Source organism: Hemicordylus capensis, chromosome 2, assembly GCF_027244095.1.
Source record: "Hemicordylus capensis ecotype Gifberg chromosome 2, rHemCap1.1.pri, whole genome shotgun sequence".
NCBI lineage: Eukaryota > Metazoa > Chordata > Lepidosauria > Squamata > Cordylidae > Hemicordylus > Hemicordylus capensis.
The window spans coordinates 242,126,756-242,149,061 of record NC_069658.1 but is presented as its reverse complement, the minus strand read 5'-3'; the positions used below and the strand labels follow the sequence as shown (position 1 = coordinate 242,149,061).

At 46.6% G+C, this 22,306-nt stretch overlaps 1 protein-coding gene and 1 long non-coding RNA gene across 7 annotated transcripts; one reads left to right on the top strand and one right to left on the bottom strand.

The window, feature by feature from the left end:
- The first annotated feature begins 352 nt into the window (after nucleotides 1–352).
- Nucleotides 353–20,731, top strand: LOC128347503 (zinc finger protein OZF-like). 6 transcript variants are annotated; one of them, XM_053302363.1, is made up of 10 exons: nucleotides 353–800; nucleotides 1,008–1,063; nucleotides 3,598–3,672; nucleotides 7,635–7,865; nucleotides 8,159–8,270; nucleotides 9,449–9,481; nucleotides 10,587–10,675; nucleotides 12,111–12,237; nucleotides 17,341–17,454; nucleotides 19,301–20,731. In XM_053302363.1, the coding sequence occupies exons 1-10, from the start codon at nucleotides 719–721 to the stop codon at nucleotides 20,137–20,139; spliced, it is 1,758 nt and encodes a 585-aa protein (XP_053158338.1). In that variant the 5' UTR covers nucleotides 353–718; the 3' UTR covers nucleotides 20,140–20,731. The 6 variants fall into 6 exon arrangements, with proteins under 6 accessions (XP_053158338.1, XP_053158339.1, XP_053158342.1 ...); XM_053302364.1 differs by lacking the exon at nucleotides 1,008–1,063 and having other exon boundaries at nucleotides 714–800; XM_053302367.1 differs by lacking the exons at nucleotides 353–800; nucleotides 1,008–1,063 and adding an exon at nucleotides 1,988–2,253.
- Nucleotides 2,491–4,448, bottom strand: LOC128347606 (uncharacterized). The gene is made up of 3 exons (XR_008317605.1): nucleotides 4,122–4,448; nucleotides 3,391–3,664; nucleotides 2,491–3,287 (listed from the first exon to the last, which is right to left on the bottom strand). It is a non-coding gene; the product is annotated as an uncharacterized LOC128347606 (long non-coding RNA).
- Nucleotides 20,732–22,306: the final 1,575 nt, after the last annotated feature.

Below are 22,306 nucleotides of genomic sequence, written 5' to 3'. Positions count from 1 at the left end.
AGTTCAAATCCTCCCTTAGTCATGAACCTGATTGGATGACCTTGGGCCAGTCACGGAGCTCTCATCCCAGACGGGGTTGTTGTGACTTCTCCATATGGGGAAGCTAGGGGGGACCCCACCCCGGCATCCCTGCAGTTCCCAGCCACCCTGCACAAGTGCCCAGCTTTCCTTTCGTCCCTCCCCACCCCACCCCTGGACACTCCCAAGAATTGCTGCAGCCACCTAGTTTTCCCTGCACCAGTGCTGGGTGGCTTTTAAAGGGCCCTACTGTTGTACCCCAACAAAGAGAGGTTCTTTTCCTGGGTCAGCGAGCCAAACACATCACCAGTCAAGAAGGTTTTAAAGGCTTTATTTTGCTCTATAGTAGCAAAAGCTCTTGGCCAGCTCTCGCTCAAATCCAAGACCCCAAACCTACACAAACATGATATATTTATAGTCTAGGAGTCATGTACATAGGTACTGCCCATCTTCTTTGTCTGTACTTTCTGTAAATTTCCAGCTAACTTCTGCCCATGTACCTGAGTCAATACATAAACATCTTCTTATCTAATGTCGCCCACCTTTACACGGCCAGGTTATATGAAGGGTAACATGGCTTCAATCTGGTTCAGGCCTACACCACTACCACCACCTTCTTACCTGGGGCTGGGAATTCCAAAGTGGAATTCCAGTTTTTATCAACCTGCAGAGTCCTAGTGTGAGGGTAAAATGAGGAACGATGAGTAAAGATGTACACTGCCCTGAAATGCTTGGAGGAAGGGTGGGGTATCAATGTGATATCCCACCAGATGTGTGGAAAGGTAAGAAAACTCCCATATTCAGATGTGTCGATTCAGATATGTGGAGAGGCAAGGAAACTCCCATAGCCCAAGCTTCTATCCTTTTGTGCAGCTTTGCTTGCCTTAGATAATCTGAGAAACTCTCTTGCCTCACATTTCGAGGACAGGATTGTAAATATGTCTGACTTCCAGCTCTCTCCAATAACCAGGATGACTTGATTTATCTAGGTAGGCAACAAACTTCAGCTTTCTGCATGGTGTGGAAGCACCTTCAGCATTTCAAGGTACATGGAGTCCCCTCGTTTGATGAAGAGATGCATAAGATCCCATGTTCCAATGTTTGTAGTAAATAGGCATCTTGGACTCTGTGAGTACCAAATACTAGCTTTCAGGATTTTGTGGATATATCCTAATATTTTCAATATCTCCTTGTGACCCAAGTGCTGTGTCTGTGGAACTTCTGCTATAGAAGTTCCACAGACATCTTTTAAATATAAACATGTGCACAAGGCAGCTCCTGACTTCAGCGTGCAAAACATAGGAAGCTGCCATATATGAACTCAACATAGTCTTCACAGACTGGCAGCGACTTCTCCAACCTGCCAGCAGGAATCTCTCTCAGCCCTTTCTTGGAGAAGCCAGGGAGGGAACTTGAAACCTTCTGCTCTTCCCAGAGCGGCTCCATCCCCTGAGGGGAATATCTTGCAGTGCTCACACATCAAGTCTCGCATTCAGATGCAACCAGGGCAGACCCGGCTTAGCTAGGGGGTCAAGTCATGCTTGCTACCACAAGACTCTCCTCTGTAGAAAAGGGCTTTTCCCTAGAGGCCTTCCAGTTTTCCTTTTTGGAATAGCCAGGGCCAGGGATTTAGAGGAAAGGCATCTGCTTGCCATGCAGAAAATCCCAGGTTCAATCCTTGGCATTTCCCCTTAAAAAAAAAAAAGGTCAAGTAGCAGACCTGGAGAAGATCTCCCTCTGCCAGAGGCCCTAGAGAGGCAGAGCCAATCAAAGTCGACAATGCTGGCGAGACAGAGCAAATGCTGATTCTTTGTATATATCTTTTAAAATGAGTCATGTTGTTGTCTTTATAGATTGATTAAAGTTTGCCCAACAGTTACAGTGTTTATGTGTGTAGGTCTGGGAACTGGAAAGGAGAGACCTTTGTGAGAGTGCTTATTTACTTAAGTTGCTAGGTGGCCATTTTGGTTGCTAAGGGAATGGAGGAGAGCTTGAAGGAGAAGCCCACTGGGAGGAGAGAGAGGGCCTAGACACACAGGGCTGCTCAACTTTGGCTGTTTTTGGATTACAACTCCCATAATCCCCAGCCCCAGTGGCCAATAGTCAAAGATTATGGGAGTTGTAGGCCAACACTTACAGGAGGGCCAAAGTTGAGCAACTTTGGGCTAGAGGGTTGAAAATCCCCTTCAAAGGACTGGTCAGTTGCCCAACACTCTCACTGCCAGTGGTCAAAAGGTAGACAGACATCATCCTCTCAGGGTTCGATTGTAGGGTTGCCATATTCTGGCTCCCCAAATCTGGGTGCTGTATTTGAATATTATGTGAAATGGCTTGTGCATAATTTGCATATGCAAATTAGCAGCTCAGCTGCACTATCCAGTTGACTTGTGTTGTGGGTAAACCTAGGGGCTTACCTCCCCACCCTGGTTCGGGTCTCTTGGTTAGGTAATTTGCCAGACACCAGTATCAGAGTTTCAAATCAAACTTTATTGCAATGACACAGAGCTCTCAAGAAAGGCGGCCGCCCCGAACCTTAGGGCAACATTCTATATATATAGCATATCGTTTATAATTGATTCTTGCATCTGCGCAGTTTAGCTCAACTGGTTCCTACAGGCCTTGATTTGCTGAGACAGTTTCTCATGTTTCCCCCTTCTCCCCCCTCCTTCCCTCGAGGAAGAGCAGGCCTGTTTAAGTTTCACTTTTGCCTGGCAAGTTGGCCTTGAGCTTCGTCTCAGCCACAGCAAACTGGTCATGTGCTGTCTCAAAGAGATAGATGGAACAAAGAGTTGATTGTTAACTTAATCTCACACCAACTTGAGCACGAGAACTAAAGCAGGGCGAATATTTTTGTTAAAGCATGTTTTACAGAGCAATCACAAATCCCATCAGCGCAAGCAACCATCACATATTTCATCTTTTCTCTAACACTTGTATTTGTTCTAGATATCTACCAACAATAATTGGGGAAGAGATTTTTGCCTGACATATTAACAGCAGTAATAGAAGGAAAAAAGCACAACTTTTTAATTAAAGCTGCAATTGTGTATTTATCTGAGAGAAGATCTGATCGAAACCTATGGCACTTTTTATCCTATGCTAATTAGGCATACAGGTTACAGAAATTCTGCACTGATCTCCTTTGTCCACTAGAGGGTCCTGAATGTTGCACAGGCTGTGGAGGAACGGCCTCTCTCTCTCCCTCTCCATCCGTCTTGCTTTTGCACAGAAGGGGTTTAACTTCCCAGGTCAGAAGCTGCAGCAGACACCTGTGGGCAAGGGGCAGGGATGAGGGAAAGATTTGAGTGAGTGGCCTTTTCAATCCTCTGCAGCAAAACTGTGGAAGAGAGCTGGACTGAGGAGCAGACCCACCTTAGGGGGCTCTGCTACGAGGAGGCCTTGGCTATGTGACCTCCCCACTTGTGTGCTGGATGAGGAGAGATGGAGGCTCTGCTTCTACGGACAGTTGCTTGAGACTGAGAGCAAGAGCAACTGAGTCCAGAGGGATTTGCATCGACCCGTCCAAAGCTGCAGTCACAACATTGTCCTGGTTACGCCTCTTTGTTCTTTACTCTGCAGTGTACATGCTGGTTTGCTGTGACTCCTGATAGCTTCACGCATGCAGGACAAATGGCTTCCGCAGAGGCTGGTCAGGTAAAAAAAACGGTGGGATTGAGGTTAAGAGGAAGAATGGATGGAACATTTTGCGGGGTGGGGTGAGTGAGAGGGGTGGCACCTCATCCCCCCCCCCCGCTTTGCTCAGATCCTGTGCTTTTAAACAGCTGCCAGATGGACAGAAGTTCCACAGACACAGCTTCTCCCATCATAGGGGTGCAGTGGTGAGGAAACACAAATATGTTGAGATTCTGTTTGTTGTACAGCTTAGGAAGACCCAGGAAAAATGGGTGGCCACTCAAATTGCAATCTCCCCTTTCACTGAGGTTCCCTAGACTTGGAAGAGGCTCTTTTGATTGTTATGCTGTCCTTTTTATATACGTTACTGTGAAAAATTCTGCATTAGTTTAATTTATATAGATGGTTGGTGTTTGGTTACAATAAGAGATTACCTCCTATATGAGCAGTGAAAGGTCTGTTGGCTGTACCTTTTCTTTAAAGGCTGTAGTTTTGACAAAGCTTAGGGGTTTTGGTGTCCAGTGAGAAGCCGCCCCAGGGAAAGGTTCCTTCCATTCAGATTAAAGTAGAAGGGAGTCCAGTTGGAAGCTTCAGCCAAACAATTTAAAAGGTAACACCTGGGCTAGGATTGGCCAGGCCTACCTGAACATTCTGAAACTGGAATATAAATAGAGGGTTTGAGCAGGCTCACAGATGGAGTTGGCTGGAGTATTAGTCGAGTGCTCTGGAGGAAGAAAGCTACTCAAAGAAGAGGACAGGCACTGAAGAGCTGGTGACTAGGAATTAAGCTGAGGGGGAACAGGAAAGTTGGTTTTGCCCCCAATACCTTCAAAAGAGCTGAGTTTCTGGCTTGAGCACTGTGCCTAAGGGGTCTTCAGGAAGCATAGTAGGAACATTCAAGAACAGTAGGCACCCTCTGTACCCAATATGTGCTACTAGAGGATTGTGCAGTTGTGAGTGAATCTCACTACTATTCAAGAAACACTTTGCTCAGGCAGTCCTTGGAGCTGAGCATCAAGTTCCATTGTCAAGTATACTGGAGAAAAGACGAAGAAAAAGAGTGACTACATCAGGATAACCCATTAAATTATTAAAAAAAATTAATTCTTTATTAATGTGTTTTTATCAATTATGGTTTTGTCTTTTATGAATTTTAAATGTGTTATGTTTTTAATTCTGTACACCGCCTAGAGATTTTTTATACTAGGTGGTATATAAATTCAATAAATAAATAATAAAATGGAATGATCAGTGCCTGTTGGAAAAAACTGCTGCAGGTCTGGCAAGGCCCTAAAGACTTACTTGATAGGCCTGGCCTTCCAAGGTTTTTAAATTGTTTTTAAGTATTTTAATTGGTTTTTAAATGGCTCTGAGTACTTTTGAAATTGTTTTTATATTGTGTTAAGCAGTGTGTTTTAAATGGTGTTTGTATTAATGTTTTTTAAATTTGTTGTGCACCGCCCAGAGCCTTTGGATGAGGCAGTCTAGACATGCAATAGATAAATAATAAATAAATAGTAGCTGAGGGAGAGCTGATCAGGGAAGATGCCTCCACTTATGGCAGCTTGGCTGTTAACTGGCCAGCTATGGAGCTGAGGACCAGATTGAAGACTTTATATTTGAAACAGCAGACAAGGCCAAGAACCAGGACAGCAGTTGGACAGCTGCTTCGGAACTCTCAGGGCCCAACATTCCAAGGCTATATTTGCCTCAACAGTCATCAGAGGCTAGTGAAGGAAGAAAAAGTCCTTTGGTAACAGAGTGGTGGAGTGGAGAAAGGGAATCTGGACCAGGGTTTGGGTAGGGATTAGGACTAAGACCAACCTAATGAGACAACCCCTTTAGACCTTTTAAGGGTCTTTGTTTTAAAACTGTATACTCAGAGTCACCCTGCTTAAATGCAACTTTAATCATTCCCTTAAACTATTTTGTTACATCAACAGTACCAAATCTCTCTGCATAAGGTACCATGCTAACCCCAAAACATCATCTATTGAAAGGGAGAAATTAACTTGGCAAAGAGGCACCTTTTAACATGGTGATTCTCATTTATTTAGCAGGGGGAGAGTAACTGGCCCTATTCACCCCCCGCACAGTACCTCCAAGTGACTGTTGCTGGTGTCTGTCTTATGTTTCTTTTTAGTTTGTGAGTCCTTTGGGGACAGGGAGCCATCTTATTTATTTATTATTTCTTTGTGTAAAATGCCCCTGAGCCACTTTTGGAAGGGCGGAATAGAAATTGAGTAAATTTTTAAAAAGTAAATAATTAAAATTAATCAGAGTGGTTAGGTAGTTTGAAGGGTACTTAGCTTGGTGGTAATGGAATGGCCGTGGAGATTCCCACTGGATATTTTTGGGATCTGCCTGTACAGTATGTACATTAAAAAAAACCCACTTATTTTTGCTTATGTGTTTAGCCGTTTTTATAATCTCTTATTTTATTTTTTGGCAATTTTTGTTTAATTTGGAACAATCTATTTTTGACCTACCAAAAATACCAGCAGATTCTCAATGATCTGAAAAGTTCAAACCCCTTTCATTTTAAAAGTAATGTTTAAAATAGACATTCTCCACCTACACCATGAGGAGATGGAGGAATTCCTACCTTATTGAACAAGAACGAGAAAATATGCCCGTGAAGGGAAGGGGGAAGCGAGGAACTGCTGGTTCTTTTCTGTCACTAGTGTCTGTTGTCCTTAGCATATGTGGTCTCAGGTCTGTGTCAGCTGTACAGAAAAGAATAATGCTGTTTACATACACATCTCTGTGTGAAACAAATAGAAGAGCAGCAATGTATTCTGGAGTCATCAATAACTTTTTTGAGTTCAAAAAGTACACTTGATTTAATGGGCAGCAGATTTTAAATATATATTAACAAAAATGAATGGCAGACACCTTAAGAGGCTTTAGGAACATAGGAAGCTGCCTTATGCCGAGTCAGACTATTGGTCCATCTTGCTCAGTATTGTCTACAGAGACTGGCATTCTCTCAGTCCTATCTTGGAGATTCATGCTTGCTACCACAAGAGCTGGCCTACCAATTGGGGTTGGCGGGTAGACCAGTCCCCTGCTCTGGACTTAGTGCATCTGCCCTCCTCAGAGGACTGGTCTACTTGCCAAACCCAATTGGTAGACCAGCTCTTCCTGGGGGGAAAGCACCATTTTGAGGCCCATTTTTCCAATAAAAAGACCTCAAAATGGTGCTTGGATCACCTAAATCGATTCGGGTGATTCATCAAGATAGCTGGCCAAGCAAGCTGTTCTCGATGAATCAATTTGATGGTTCTGCAATTCAATTTGACCTCTAATCGAATTGCAGAATGTGACTTGTGCACACCCCAATATACATGCACCATTCCAAACTGGGATGTAGCTATAATTGAGCAGATGGGTTCAAAGAACCCGAGCCCCCAGCTCCTGAGGGCTCCCCAGCTCCACCCCTCCCTATTTTCTTCATTATCTCCCTCACTCCGTAGGGCTGCCGAGGAGAGGGGCGAACACGGGCCCCTCTCCCCTAGCTACACCCTTGATTCCAAACCAATAAAGCATTCTCCCTCTCACCCAAAACATACTACTGTTGTATTTATATACAACATTATGTATATTTTATCTATTAACTAATTGATCAAAACTCAGGTAGGATTTCTTTAACTGAGTTACAGCCTTTAGATAGGGTTTCTCAACGTTGGGTCCTCAGATGTTATTGGACTCCAACTCCCATAATCCCCAGCCGCCTTTGGTTGGGAATTATGGGAATTGAAGTCCAATTACATCTGGGGACCCACACGTTGAGAATCCCTGCTTTAGATCAAGGAAAAGGACAAGCAGATGTCAGGACACTTGTGTGGGGGTGGGGTTTGGATAGGCAATGGATTTAAGACAGACCAAAGGCAGGAACCTCTTGACATTACCATGTTGAACTCATTGCCATTAAATGTGGGGATGGGCAAAGTCTGCTAAGCTATATAATCTTTTTCTTCCAGAGCAAGACTGAAGCAGAGAAGGAAAAGATTGTTCAAAAGTGGAAGGAACTGTGGGAGTTTCTGGAAGAGCAAAAGCAGCTCCTGATGCGTTTCCTGGAAGGTCTAGCTCAAGAGAAGGTCTACCTCATCCAGAGAAGTAAGGAGAGCCCTTCTGGATCCTCTGCTGAGATCGATCTGCCCAGTGAGAAGGGAGGAGAGAAGGGGCTGCAGGTGTTAATCCAGTCCCTTCAGGTGAGATCCATCTAACTTACTGATCATTTGAAGGGGCTCTTGAAAATCGCCACCCCTTCTAAAATTTTATTTCTTTTAAAAGATGTATCACCTACATATTCAGAGCTTGGTACTGCTTCCAACAGAAACCTATATATGATTTGCTCAGAATAAAACAAGAAAAGTACACTGACTTCAGTTAAAAGCAGGAGGAGGATGTCTCTGCACCTGCTTCAGTAAAACGGGTATGTGAGCTTGTGGTGTGTGGCTTGCTAGAACCCATAACTAGATCTCCACTTCCTCTGCCCCTCTAGGAAACTGCCACATTTCAGGAACCAGAAGATGGCGATGGGGAACTGGAGTGGAGACTCAGGCACTTCTCTGAGAGCTGGACAGTCTTGCAGGAGATGCTGAGTAGCTTCCAAGGTGAGGAGGTAGAGTCTTGTAGCTTCCCTCTGGTCACAGGGCCTCCATTTAGCAGGCCCGTGACCAATCCTCCAGTCATGGGGCCTGCTAATTTGAGGAAAGAGAGGCAGTTCCATACGTTCACACCATCGGGTCATATTTGAGCTGTAGCTCAGTGGTAGAGCAGCTGCTTTGCGTGGGAGGTGAGCTGGTCTTGTAGGGAAGAGACCTGGTTTTGTGGTAGCAAGCATGAATTGTCCCCTTTGCTAAGCAGGGTCCACCTTGGTTGACACTGGAATGGGAGACGTGTGTGAGCACTGTAAGATATTCCTCTGTGGCAGGGCTGCTCAACTTTGGCCGTCCTGCAGATGTTGGCCTACAACTTCCATAATCCCTGGCTATTGGCCACTGTGGCTCGGGATTATGAGAGTTGTAGTCCAAAAACAGCTTGTTGTGGGGGGAGGCTAGGTTGAGCAGGCCTGTCCTATGGGGCTGCTCTGGGAAGAGCATCTGCCTGCTTGCATGCAGAAGGTTCCAAGTTCCCTCCCTGGCTTCTCCAAGATAGGGCTGAGGGAGACTCCTGTCTGCAGCTTTGGAGAAGCCGCTGACAGTCTGTAGACAATACTGAGCTAGATGGACCAAGGGTCTGACCCGGTATATGGCAGCTTCCTATGTTCCATGTGGAAGGTCCCGAGTTCAGTCCCTGACATCTTTATTATAAGTTGATAAGTTGGCGATGCTATGCGCATACTGACTTCCAAACATTTTTTTCCCCCAAGACCTCTTTATTTGCACAAAAAATAAAATCCTCCACCGAATATTACAGGTTAAAAAGCAAAATGGTTTCAGTTTAAGAACACCATCTTCAGTTGCTGATTACAGACTATCTTGGTGGTTCTTAAATTCCTTCCTGCAAGATAAGCAATAGGTGGGGGGGGGAGAGGGAAGGGAAACATGATGACAGCTGCATGGGACAGATTGATTGATTGATTATTGTATTTAAAAACAAACCTTTATTATAAGGTTTCCCAGGACTGGAAACCAGACCTTGGAGAACTGCTGCTGGTCAGAGTAGTCAATACCAGGCTGGTCAGTCTTGGTATAAGACAGCTTTGTGTATCCCTTCATATTGATTGGTGCTTCTATCTGCCCGCAAACAAAGGTCTGGATTTCCTTTCATTTCTCTTTTTCTTCTCCAGGATCACTGCAGCTGCAGGTACAGAACCTCACAGGTACATCGTATGTGTGTGTATGGTCCTCAACCCAGTTAATACATTGTAGGCAGGTGGTTAGTGTCAGTAGGCCCCAATGAGTCCAGCCTCTCACTGGAGCCAGAGTTCAACTGTTTTTCTGTGGGCATGTCCAAATGTTGCCATATAGTCTCTTCCATTTTTTATGTTTATTCTCCCTGCCCCCTATGCTTCTGGCGAAACCCTCCCTCCATCAGAAGACCCAAAGAGACAGATCTCCTAAAGCAGATTTCCCCACTGATGGGATGGTTGTGTTCCACACTAAGCCACATCCCTCAAATTCTGCTCTGAGGCAATGCAAATTTTGCATGATGGAAAAATTATATTATGCAATTTGCATACAATTTACAGAAATTGAGCATATTGGTACAATTCCTCTTCTCTGTAATTAATGCTGGCTTTGGCATTTGTAGCGGGGGGGTGGGGTGAGAAACTTCTCAGAAACCCCACCCCTTAATACCTGACATCTCATTCAGAAACTTCTTGTGCTTGTGAGGTCTGATCGGGTGTGGCTGACACACTCTCAAGTGTATCTTTGGGAACTGCGTGGTCTAGAAACTTTATTTGTTTGAATGAAAGCTCAAGTTCCTAGAAAGCTGAATACCCATTTTTTGTAGGGTTTTTCTTTTTTGCTGCAAAATCACAATATATAAATAGCCCTGGGCCTTTCCCAGATAGCAAGCTTTACCGTGGGATTAAGAGGGGTGAAGTACTGCAAGTTACAGGGCACATTGGATATTTCTAATTTGCAAAAACACACACACACACACACAAAACACCCACTCAAAAAGTGGGATATTTTACCCCAGACGTATATTAGGCTAAGCTCCAATGCACAATGAAAAACCCAAATAGAGCTCCCCGTAGCTCTCAGGGACTTTGATGTAAATCTTCACAATATGTGAATGCACACCTGCCCTTCCAAAGCAAAATCACCACCTGGCCGTGCTCCTGCCGATTCGGTACTGGTCCCATTAGGGAAAAGTGTTGGCTGAGCTTTTCCCTGTCCCACCTCCCACACTAGGAATGGTCTGCCATTGGCTCATGACTCCGTGTCTGTCTGCTGTTGTCTCTGCTGCTTTTACAGAAACTAGAATGGCCGCCTCGGATTGCACCAGGACAGTTCCTCCTCCCAAACAGCGCAGAACAGAAACGGACATGGCAAAACTGGTTCAGGTAGCTGATGGGAACAGTCTGGGACACGGGCTGGAAATGAAGGCTGATTCTTTGTTTTTCAACAGTCATTTTCTCCAGTTGCTAGTTCTCTTGCTCTTGGCTGGGTTGGAAGCCTAACTGCACACAGTCCAGGCATAGCCTTTAGCAGCTCAGGGTCATATTTGTTTATTGACAACACTTGTGTATTGCTTGCTGTACTATGTTTGATGTGAAGAAGAGAAAGTGGCTCCAGAGCCTGGATCCTAAGGCAAGGCAGGCTTGGAATGCAGGAGGAAGAAAAGAGTGTCTGGTAGCACCCTCACCCCCATATTTGAGGGCAGGGCCGAGCCAGAAAAGACAGAAGGTGCCTAGGAAGCTGGTGACAAATACTTATGCTGTCCGGGAACTCCTTTTTCTTCCTAGATGTGTGAAATCTTTGACAATATTCTGCAGTGTGTAAGGAGCCTGGAGTGCTACAGTTTTGCTCTGACACTGGCAGGGTGGTTCACGTGACTCTTCCCAGAAGAGGGTTCTTTTCACAGATAGTGCAGTTCTTGCTATAAGGGATCAAGACAAATGTGCCCATAGACAGGTCCTCAGTTCTGAAGGATTTGTATCTTCCTTGAGCTTGGAACCCAATACTCCACTGCATAGTGCCTTTCCATTCTGCAGCTCCAGTTCCTATGATATGCTGGGGGTTATCGCTGTGTGGGTTTGTGGCTCTGCAAGTGCCGTGGGCATCCCTTAACTGTGACATCACTGGCATAGCCCACTTCCTACTTGTTAGAATATCACAAGTTTAAGCCTTATTTCCATAAGGTTCCTTCTGCCTTTGGAGACGGCATTCCTCCATTTCTGTGCTGCAGCTAAGAACCATAAGAACATAAGAGCAGCCCTGCTGTATCAGGTCCAAGGCCCATCTAGTCCAGCATCCTGTTTCACACAGTGGCCCACCAGATGCCTCTGGGGAGCCCACAGGCAAGAAGAGAGGGCATGTCCTCCCCCCTGCAACGGGGGGGGGGTGTTGCTCCCCCCTGCAACGGGGGGGGGGTGTTGCTCCCCCCTGCAACGGGGGGGGGGTGTTGCTCCCCCCTGCAACGGGGGGGGGTGTTGCTCCCCCCTGCAACGGGGGGGTGGTGTTGCTCCCCCCTGCAACGGGGGGGTGTTGCTCCCCCCTGCAACGGGGGGGGGTGTTGCTCCCCTGAGGCTGGAGATCTTCTCTTCAACACCTGCCCTGCCCCGGCTGCCTTTGCCAGCACAGTCACACTCCTAGGAAAGCTACCCTTGTTCCCCAACAGCCGACCACCTACAGGACAGGGAATGGAACCCCTAGCGCAACCTACCATTGCAAGTGCAGTTTTCTTTACATCTACAAAGGGCCAAAGCCTTCCGAGCGGTAGATCCGATGGCTACCCATTGTACAGCACCGCTGGAATAAGGATTTCTGTCCTTTCAGTGGCCAACGGCGTTTGAGGATGTGGCTATAGATTTCACAGAGGATGAGTGGGCCCATCTGGAGGCCCCACAGAGAGCTCTCTACAGGGACGTCATGCAGGAGAACTATGAGAATGTGACCTCACTGAGTAAGTAGTGGGTTTTTCTTTGGTTAAATCGAATCTCTGCATTTCTCTCTTGCCAGTTGACTTTCCCCTCTTGTTATCTTGAAGCAGGGGCCTCAAAGTGCAACCTTGCAGCTGTTGTTAGACTCCAACCCCAGAAGCAAAGGCATATAGCCCAGGATGGGAATTGTAGACCAGGATCTACAGGAGGGCTCTATTTTGAGATCTGTCTTGGGGTGAAGACAGACATCCTATTAAAGGTGAACTCAATGAGGATCCCGCAGCCACAGCTAGAACTCAGCACCCCCAAAACAGGGAGCCCTACTAGCACTGGGGGAAATGCACACTGTGTGGTGAATACAGTCACCTCTGCATGGCATCAGGGGAGCTGTGCAGAATATTTGGCTTTGGCTGAAGCTTTGCACAGGTCTAATAAAACCCTAATTGGGAAGCCACACTTAAGTTTGATGCAAAGCTTCTAGGCTTTGCAATGAAGAACATTGTACCAGAGTGCTGAAGGCTGCTTCAACCAGGTATCTTGCCCCTTCTTTGCCTCCCATGCTTCAGATGGATTGCTTGCTGTTAGAAACTCAGCCGCCAAAGAAACTCTTAAATATGTCTACACAGGTCCATTTACCCATAGGAACAGCCCTGCTGGATCAGGCCCACGGCCTATCTAGTCCAGCATCCTGTTTCACACAGTGGCCCACCAGATGCTGTTGGAAGCCACAGGCAGGAGTTGAAAGGGGCATGCCCTCTCTCCTGCCATTACTCCCCTGCAACTGGTACTCAGAGGCACCCTGCCCTTGAGGCTGGAGGTGGCCCACAGCCCTCTGACAAGTAGCCATTGATAGACCTCTTCTCCATGAAGTCATCCAAACCTCTCTTAAAGCCATCCAGGTTGTTGGCTGTCACCACATCCTGTGGCAGAGAGTTCCACAAGTGGATCACGCGTTGTGTGAAAAAGTACTTCCGTTGGTTGGTCCTAGACCTCCTGGCAATCAATTTCATGGAGTGACCCATTCATGTTTTGTTTTTTTTTTTAAACGAAAGGTTCACATAGGTCAACACTACTTGGAGATTAGGGTGGGGAAGGCTTCTGGGTGATCTCATGGCCATTGGCCAATCTGCACCATCTGCAACCAAGAAGCTTTTCACACGGGGCTTTTGAAGCCCTTTAACTCTCATCTCCTCCAGAATGGAGGAGATGTATTCATATATCGGCTAGATTTACTGCTAAGTCTCTGCGACTTATTGGGGAGGAGTTCACACACAATTTGGATTTTTCACTGCATGTTAGAGTGTAGCTCAATTTAATTTGGGGGCAAAATAATCCACTATTTGCAGCGGTTTTGGGGGACAACTTTGTTAGAGGTTGTTGATTTTTGCCCACAATAAGTAAAACAGCAGAGCACTAAGGAATGAGCACACACTCCAGTTACAGAGTAGGTAGCAGAGGATGGTTTAGATATTGCAGCTATTTAGAGAAATCACATGGAGATCCCTGTGTGACTAAACACTAAATATTTATTGGTTAAATACACTTAGATAGGAAAGACCTATATCTAATCTAAAGGACTACATAATGGATAGGTAAGGAGGGAGAGAGAGAGAGAGAGAGATGTTTCCATCTGCTCTCTAGGAGGAAAGGAAGCAATGTGACTCAGCACAGGAAGTGCTGCAGAGTCAGTTCAGGGGTCATAGAGTAGGGAGAGCCTGACTCACTGTCTCTACTCCCAGTGCCCCTAGTGGTCATTAGGACAGTTGGTGCAAAAGGTCGATGCACTGGAAGTTCATCTCCAACAAACTTTGTGTTTGCAGTAAAGCCTCCCTGTAAACTCGCAGTAAAACCTGCTGTGTGTAAAAGTCCCAGCTACTAATGCAATCTTCTAGAACCAGGGTTTTTTCCAGAGTTCAGCTCAGGGTATTTTCCGGACTACGAGATTTGCGCCAGTTAGAGGGATGCAAAACGCAACGGAATGAGGCAGCAGTTTGAAAATGCAAGCGTAGCAGTTCTCGGGCAGTTTTCTATGCATCGTGGCAGGGTTTTGGCCCTCCATGTTGCCTGCCACTCTAGAGGATTTTCCAGGCAGGGGCTGTCCATATTCCACCTGCATTGAATTCACTGGCTCCTCCTCCTCCATTTCTGGCTAATGGGGTCGCCGAGGGGCGCTGATGTAACAAACTCTCTTTTAAAAATGAGTTCTCAGTCTTCTTGCGCAAATCCATGAACGGGGGAAGCACATGTGGTCCGTTCACAGATGTGAATTGGGTTGTACCAATTGGCAGTTTGCGCAAAAACCCAGGTGTAAAGGTTAAAGGGGGTCGGGCAGAGAGCATGAAAGCCCCTGAGCTAGAGATACGCTGATCCGGTGGGAACTGACTGAGAAAGTATGGCGGGCGGGGTGGTGGTGGTGGTAGGAGGGGGCTGTAGATCCGTCTGCTCAGGAGGAGCAGAGCCATCCGTGGTGGCGGCAGCTGAGAGAGAGCCATCTAGGAACAGGCATGTTTGTGCTTCGAAGCCAAACAAACAAGATTGCATCGCTGAGGAGGGAGAGAGAAAGTACCCCCTCCCTCTCTTCTCTCTCTCTCTCATATTCCCTTCAGCCAGCCTGGCTAGTCTAGAGTAGCTGCCTGATTGGAGACAATATGAGGGAGCGCAGAGGGAGGGAGGAGCCCAGGTTTCAGCAGCTTCTCCTTGCACTCATGCGCATGCACATACACACGTCATTTCACCCTGGCACCACAGCCAGCAGATTCTCTCAGGCCAGTGCTCAGGGGGCCAGCCAAACCTTGCCCTGAAAAGGGCAAGGAGCGGGGCAGCAGTGGGCACAGTGGAGGGTGCAGGCAGCAGTGGCAGGAAGTCCCCCAGGTTTGCACTAAAAAAAAAAAAATTTGCGGGGGAGGGGGCTTGTGGCGAGAGCGGGGCGGACCTCCAAAGTCCTTCAGGTCTGGGCGCCAAAATTACCTAGCTGTACCCCCGCCCAGTTCTATCTAGAGATTCCAGGGATTGAACCTGAGACCTTCTGTATGCAAAGCAGATGCTCTACCGCTGAAACCAGAAGTTCCTCCCTAAGGAGCGCTGCCTTTGTCATGAACCCTGTCACCTCTTAAGATCATCTCGGGACTTTCCAGATGGCACCTTGAAATTGCTTCGCTCACTGCATATAGGCTTGCTGTCCATTCGTATGATCTGGGTTTGACACCGTCCTGCATACAGGAACAGCCGGGTGCCGTTCACATAGCCACAGCCTATTTTGGATCTTATCTTGATGTTTCAGGCTTAACACTTTGCATGTGTGCCATGAAAAAGTAGCTGGTTTTCTGAGTTTTGAGAACGGTTTGCAGGCTTGCTGAGATTACTCAGAAGTAAACGATTTAGTTCAGTGAGCTTCCTCCTAGGTAATTGGGGTGCGTGTGTGTGTGTTTAAACATTTTATATCCCACTCTTCCTCCAAGGAGTCCAGAGCGATGTACTACATACTTCAGTTTCTCCTCACAACAACCCTGTGAAGTAGGTTAGGCTGAGAGAGAAGTGACTGGCCCAGAGGCACCCAGCAAGTGTCATGGCTGAATGGGGATTTGAACTCGGGTCTCCCCGGTCCCAGTCCAGCACTCTAACCACTATACTTGTATCATCAAGATGTTTGTTTGTTTGTTTGCATGAGTCCATTGCCCTTGCACAAATTCAAGAGGGGGAGGAGGCGAGGGAAAGCCCTCAGTCACCCACCCCCTCCTCCTCTCCCTCAGGGAAGTGCCTTGTGTGCAGACCCAGGAGTGGGGGGTTGCTTTCTTTCTTTCTCTCTCCCCCCTTAAAGCCTCAACGAGGGAGGAAGTGTTATAAAATATGAAGCAGCTAATTTTAACTGGCTTCAAAACGTTAGGGCTAGCTGTCAGATTTTACCCCACTTCCACGTAGTCTGGAAAGCACCCTAGAGGTCCAGTTACAGTTGCTGCTGGCTCATTTGGTGGCGACTCGGGACCAGGCCTTCTCTGTGGCTGCCCCAGGGCTTTGAAATATGTTCCCTGTTGAAATAAGAGCATCTCCTTCTGTTTGATTTTAGGAAGACCCTCAAGACACACCTATTTTCTCAGGCTTTTAACTTAAATTTTAAAACTGTTTCATGTGTTTTTATCTTGAGAGATTATTTTGATCTGTGTTGTGAATTGTAACTGTTTTTATAATGTTGTGTGTTCTAACTTTGTACGCTGCCTAGAGATGTATCTATTGGGCAGTATAGAAATAGGCTTAAATAGCTCACAGCAGACAGTGCTCACATGCAGTCCTCCATCCAAATTCAAGCCCAAGTAAACCCTGCTTAGCAAAGGGGACAATTCATGCTCCCTTCCACAAGACTGGTTCTTGTTGAATGAAAATGGGGAATTTCAGGACAATGACCATTTCCCCTGAAAAAATGCCAGATCCAAACTTCTGTGGGTTTTTTTTGTACTTGTGGAAAACTGTGGGCCACGCGCACACACATTTGCCAGTTTTCCGAACAATTCTACTGTGTCTTCCTCCAGGCATGCAGTGTTTGTGCTGTAGCTGATGCAACTTTCAACCCAGTCCATGTCTCATCACTATTCCTGATCTGTCTTCCCAGCTGCTTTTGACCTTGGGGTTGCAGAAAGGGAAGGGAGGAAATGTTGGAGGAGGAGAGCTGGTCTTGTGGTAGCAAGCATGAATTGTTCCCTCTGTTAAGCAGAATCCACCCTGGTTCCATTTGAGTGGGAGACTACATGTTTGAGCACTATAAGGTATTCCCCTTAGGGGATGGGGCCACTCTGGGAAGAGCATTGGTAGGCTTGCATGCAGAAGCTTCCACATTCCCTCTCTGGCATCTCCACGATAGGGCTGAGAGAGATCCCTGCCTGCAGCCTTAGAGAAGCCACTGCCAGTCTGTGTAGACAAGACTGAGCTAGATGGACCAGTGGTCTGACTTGGTAGAAAGAAGCTTCCTGTGTCCTAGGAAAGACTTCACGCTGGTGCCCAATGCCTTCCCCCAGAAGATTTCTGCTTCCCTAAGGGTCCCATCCCGTTGGAATGCATTGGGCAAAACAGAGCCCTATTCTATGAAACTGGAACGTGACTTGCTCTTCTTTTCCTACTCATTTTCTCCTGACCAGTCCTGACAATCATGAAGCCTGAGATGATCTCTCAGCTGGAAGAAACTGAGGAACCAGGGATGAAAGGCTTACGCAGGACCAAGAGACAGAATCAAGGAAGACCCATTCCTTCAGGTGAGAAATCCCTTGCAGTCAGAGATAGGGATGTGCACGGAACTGCGGCTGGGTGGTTCAGTGGCGCTGGGGGTGCTTCTTTAAGGGTGGGGGAGGGTGCACGTCCCCCCGCCGGCACTCGTTACTGTTAAAAACCTTTGGGGCGGCAGCATAACTCCCTGCCGCCCTATTGCCCTCCTCAGCTGCAAGTGGCTGGACATACTGGGTGTGCATGCCCGCTGCATGCACCCATCTGCCGTGCACGCGCATGCACGTTATGGGCGCACGCATGCCCGGTACTTCCAGCCAAGGAAGGCAACCGGGTCAGCAGCGAGGTACTCTGCTGCCCCGAAGACTTTTAACAGTAACGAGCGCAGGCGAGGAAGAAGCAGCAGGAGGGGTAAGTGCACCCTCCCTCGCCCTTAAAGAGGCACCCCCACCACCTTTGAACTTCGAACCACCCCTGTGTTCGAACCTGTTCGGAGCCCTTCTATTACAGCAGAGTGCACTGAGGCACAACACAGCGGAGTCTGCCTAGGCATGCGTGTATGCTGAGAGTAAAATAAACTTGGAGCCAGTTCAGAGTTTCAAATCAATATAAGGAGTCTTTATTGGTGAACTCCATTCTACATAGGAAAGTGGAGAGATGGGATTTCTAATCTAGCTAGCTAGCTGGATGCAGAGGGATGGTTTCTGCATCTCTTCATACATGGTGCAGGGAGAGAGGAGTGTGTGTGTTCCTCTCTCCACCCCCTCACTCTCTCTCTTACTTTCTGCTTACCTTTCCACAGAGAAGAAAACTCCTCATTGCAGGTTCTGAGGGGAAGATCACATGGGTCAGCACTTAGTGGGAAGAACCCAGTCATTTTAAATCAAAGTTAAAAAATCTCTCACACAAGTCCAACCAAGGGTTTGGGGATGTGGGGGAAACCACAGACACACCAAGGAAGGCTTTCAGTTGGGGATGGGATCTCTCTCACACACTCATTCTCTCTCTCTCTCTCTCTCTGAATGTGGGAAGGAGAAAAACACAGTACACACATTGGCTTCTGAGGAAAGAAATCGCACAGATAAAACAGATAAGGGTTGTTCATTTGTTTGACTTTCCTTTCCAGAGAGAAACGTTTTTGGGGGAATGTCACACCTTGCCCATGGGTCTGGAGAGCCTTGTGGGCCCCTTGACCCCCTGGGCCTGGGGAAATTTGCCCACTCCCTGCCCTGGGGCATCCCAGCACTCTGATAACCTAGAGAGAGATCATTCACTCACTCAAAAACGGTGTTCTACCCGAGTTTGTGAGCTGTGTGTGCTCCCAATTTATGCTTGTGTAGAAGCCAGGTAAGAGGAAAATCTGGGTAAAAGTGATCGTGTGGTAGCAGGTAGGAGGAAAAGCTACCCAGCATTTCCTCCTACCTTGCTTCCAAACAACATAAAACTGGGAGCACACTCAGCTCCCAAACCTGGGTAGAACACAGTTTTTGATGGTATGAATGACCTCGGAGAGTGGCAGTATTTCAGGGCACATCAGCGGGAGGGCCTGGGCTTGCAGCTGTGCTCTTGAATGGCTGTGCCCAAGAGCATGCCCACAGTCTCTTCTTTCTACTCTGCAGCACTCTTTTACCTGCACTTTCTAAATGGAGACACTAGGGACTGAACCGGAGATCTTCCACATTCAAAGCATGTGCTCTGTGTGAACTCAGCCATACGCTTTAACCCTGAAAGCCCAAAAGGTCTCTTTAACTAGCAATCCCAGGAATAAAGCATGGGGAAGAATCCAGGTTTAATCACAGCTCCCTCACGGTGTCAGACCACTGTCCCAACTAGCCCAGCACCTAAGCCTTCCACTTCCTGGATGTTTCTTTCTCTTAGCATATAGTACAACTCGGATCAAGCCCTACAAGTGCTCCGACTGCTGGAAAGGCTTCCGCTCTCGGCCGCAGCTTGCCAAACACGCCATGATCCACAGAGGTGAGAAACCGTACAAATGTCCAGACTGTGGGAAGAACTTTAGCAGTCGATCAAACCTTCTGAGCCACCAGAAAGTTCACGTGAAAGAGAAGCCATACAAGTGCTCGGACTGCGGGAAGAGCTTCCGTTCGGAGCCAGAGCTTGCCAGACATGAGACCGTCCACACTGGTGAGACACCATACAAATGTGCAGAGTGTGGGAAAAGCTTTAGTGCTCAGTCAAACCTTCGGAGCCACCAGAAGATCCATGTGGAAGAGAAGCCGTACAAGTGCTATGATTGTGGGAAGGAGTTACGTTCAAGGCAGCAGCTTACCCATCATGAGATGATCCACACGGGCGAAAAACCATATAAATGTGCAGATTGTGGGAAAAGCTTTCGCCATAGGTCCAACATCGTTGAGCATCAGAAGACTCACACAGGGGAAAAGCCGTACAAGTGCCATATCTGTGGGAAGGGCTACAGTCAAAAAACGCACCTCTTCGTGCATGTAAAAGATAAACCCTATCCCTGTCCAGACTGCGGGAAAACATTCAGATCAAGCAAATGCCTTCATGCACATCAGAAGACCCACACGGGTGTGAAGCCATATAAATGTGTGTTATGTGGAGAGAGCTTTTATTCCAGGCTGTTCTTTGTTCAGCATCATCAGATGACTCACGTTGATCCTCTAAACCCAAATACTGGGATACTGGTCAACTCTGCCACTAAACCTGTAGCCACCCCTCCTCTAAAGAGTTAACCGGAAGTGAACCCTGTCCTGACTGACAGGCTGGTGAACTGCATAGGCTCAGCCGATCAGCACACCAGGTGGGTGGGACCTAGAGAGCCATTGGGAGGAAGGTGAGTTAGAAGGAACAGGCTGGGAGTACAGAGAGCTGAACATGTGGCCATGGAGGATGACTGTAGCTCTTGGAAGATAGAACTGCAGCGGCTTGAAATCTCAACCAGGGCTTGGTGAGTTCAAGACAAAGGAAGCCAGGGCTTTGCATTCGGGAAGTTTAGTCTAGGAAAAGTTTGTTTAGTCAGATTTTGCATTAGACTTCCTATTTCTTTGGTGTGTGCTTGTATATCCCTGATACTGTTCTGATTGCTTACCTGTACTGTAAGCTTTTAACTGTGCTTTTGCATTTATCTTCATACCTGTTCTTTGCAACTGGGTAACCACGATTTTTTAAGTGTGCTGCTCCAACATCACCTGGAGTGCTTTTTGAAGTATTCTTGTAACCTACTGAGTATTTTTACCTGTATCTAAAAGCTGGGAAAGCCTCAGACGGAAGCAGTCTGTAGCATTTGAATAAAACTGTTTTTCTTTTTGTTCTTTTCTTTTACAAGCCTCTCCGAGTGGATTTTTAACTCAGGAGAAAGCGGGGACTGAAAGGGGGTCTCATTCTGGTGCACACATGCCTTAGGTGGACAACAGCTGTCAGTTTTCTCACCACGTGTAGGCTTGCATGTGGAAGATTTGTGTACTTTTCCAATAGAAAAAGAGAGTTTTCCCTGGGATTCCACCCAAGCCCCGGGGAGGGAGAGGTTCAAGCTCTGTCGATAAGCGGGTGGTGGTGGCAGCCTTTAAAACCTACCAAAAAATTACAGGAATGTTTTAGGAGAAGCCTGAGCCAGAAAGCTCAACAGGGATGAATCAGCATTTTTCTTTGCCTCACATGAGCTTGCTCTGAGAGAAAGGCTTTAATCCACTACAACCCCCAATTTATTAATTAGCAATTAAATGAAACCAGATCAGTCTCCTAGGTTTTAAAAAATATTTTTAAAAACATTTTTTCTGGAGCGGTCAGGGCTAGAACTGAGAACTCACAGCTCAGTGCATATCTGTGGCAAGCCAGTAGAGTTGCATGTTGGGAGTGTTTACTTAGCAGTAAAAGACTCTCAGGTGCTGGAGCAGCTCTGCCCACTCAGGCTGGCTATTGGCTCTCCTCAACAGGAGGGACTATTGAGGGTTCCTCTCCAGCCTGGACAATGAATGTCTTAACTTTTTCATACCTGGCCTCTCAGCTTCTGGTGCATGGCTCAGTTCTGACAAGTTTACATTACCTTATTTATTTTTTTCATTTTTTATACTGTCAGCATTCATATCTCTAGGTAGTTTACATTTAAATGTGATGTATTCTTATTAATTTACTGTCCATAGATGTTCAAGTGTTCCCTGAGGAATCTTCAAGCAAAGTGGTGCAATGTGGTTTGGGGGTAACCATGGTGTTTCTGTGCATGTTGTGTAGAAGAAATATTGTAGGAGTGACTGTGGATGGAGTGTTGGTTCTCCAAGGGTGGTTATGCGGATTAAAATGCTGGTGGGGAGATGGATGTATGCCACCCTGGCTCCTTGGAGGAAGGATGAGATACAAATGTAATTAATAATAACAGAGTGAGCAATGGGACATCTCCCATTTTATTTATTTAATAAATACAGAAATCCCTAGGCATATGTCACTAGATTAAATAAAATTTGACTGCAGGAGTTGCCTGGATGGATTCTGAAGTACAGAATGGAGTCCCAGTGGCCTGAGATGAAGCTGAATCATGTAAAGTAGGGGCAGGGGTTGAGTAGCTGGGTAGTACTACCAGTAGTAGCTACCAGTACCTCCTGGATATATTTATTTATTCAATTTTTATACCGCCTTTCATAAGGATCTCAGAAGTTTAGGCAGTTTGAAAATTGCAAGAAAAGAAAAACAAATTATCTGCCTTTGATTCAATGGCTGGCCTTGGCTTATCTCCCAGCAATGTTCCACATCTGTAAAATGAAACACCTTTTTAATTACTATAAATATTTGAGTTAATAAGCAAACAATTTGTCACCACTTTGCAACTATTAACTGGTATCCAAAAAGGAGACGACGTAGAGATTAATGCTCTCACCTAAGGACTTGACTAACCGCTAAGGTAAAGCT

Excerpts from the sequence above, each read along its gene's own strand:
- LOC128347503 (XM_053302363.1), top strand. The coding sequence starts at position 719 with ATGAGTAAAGATGTACACTGCCCTGAAATGCTTGGAGGAAGGGTGGGG. Across the intron at positions 8,271-9,448 it reads GATGCTGAGTAGCTTCCAAG|GATCACTGCAGCTGCAGGTA; the intron begins GTGAGGAGGTAG and ends TTTCTTCTCCAG. Across the intron at positions 12,238-17,340 it reads TGAGAATGTGACCTCACTGA|TCCTGACAATCATGAAGCCT; the intron begins GTAAGTAGTGGG and ends TCTCCTGACCAG.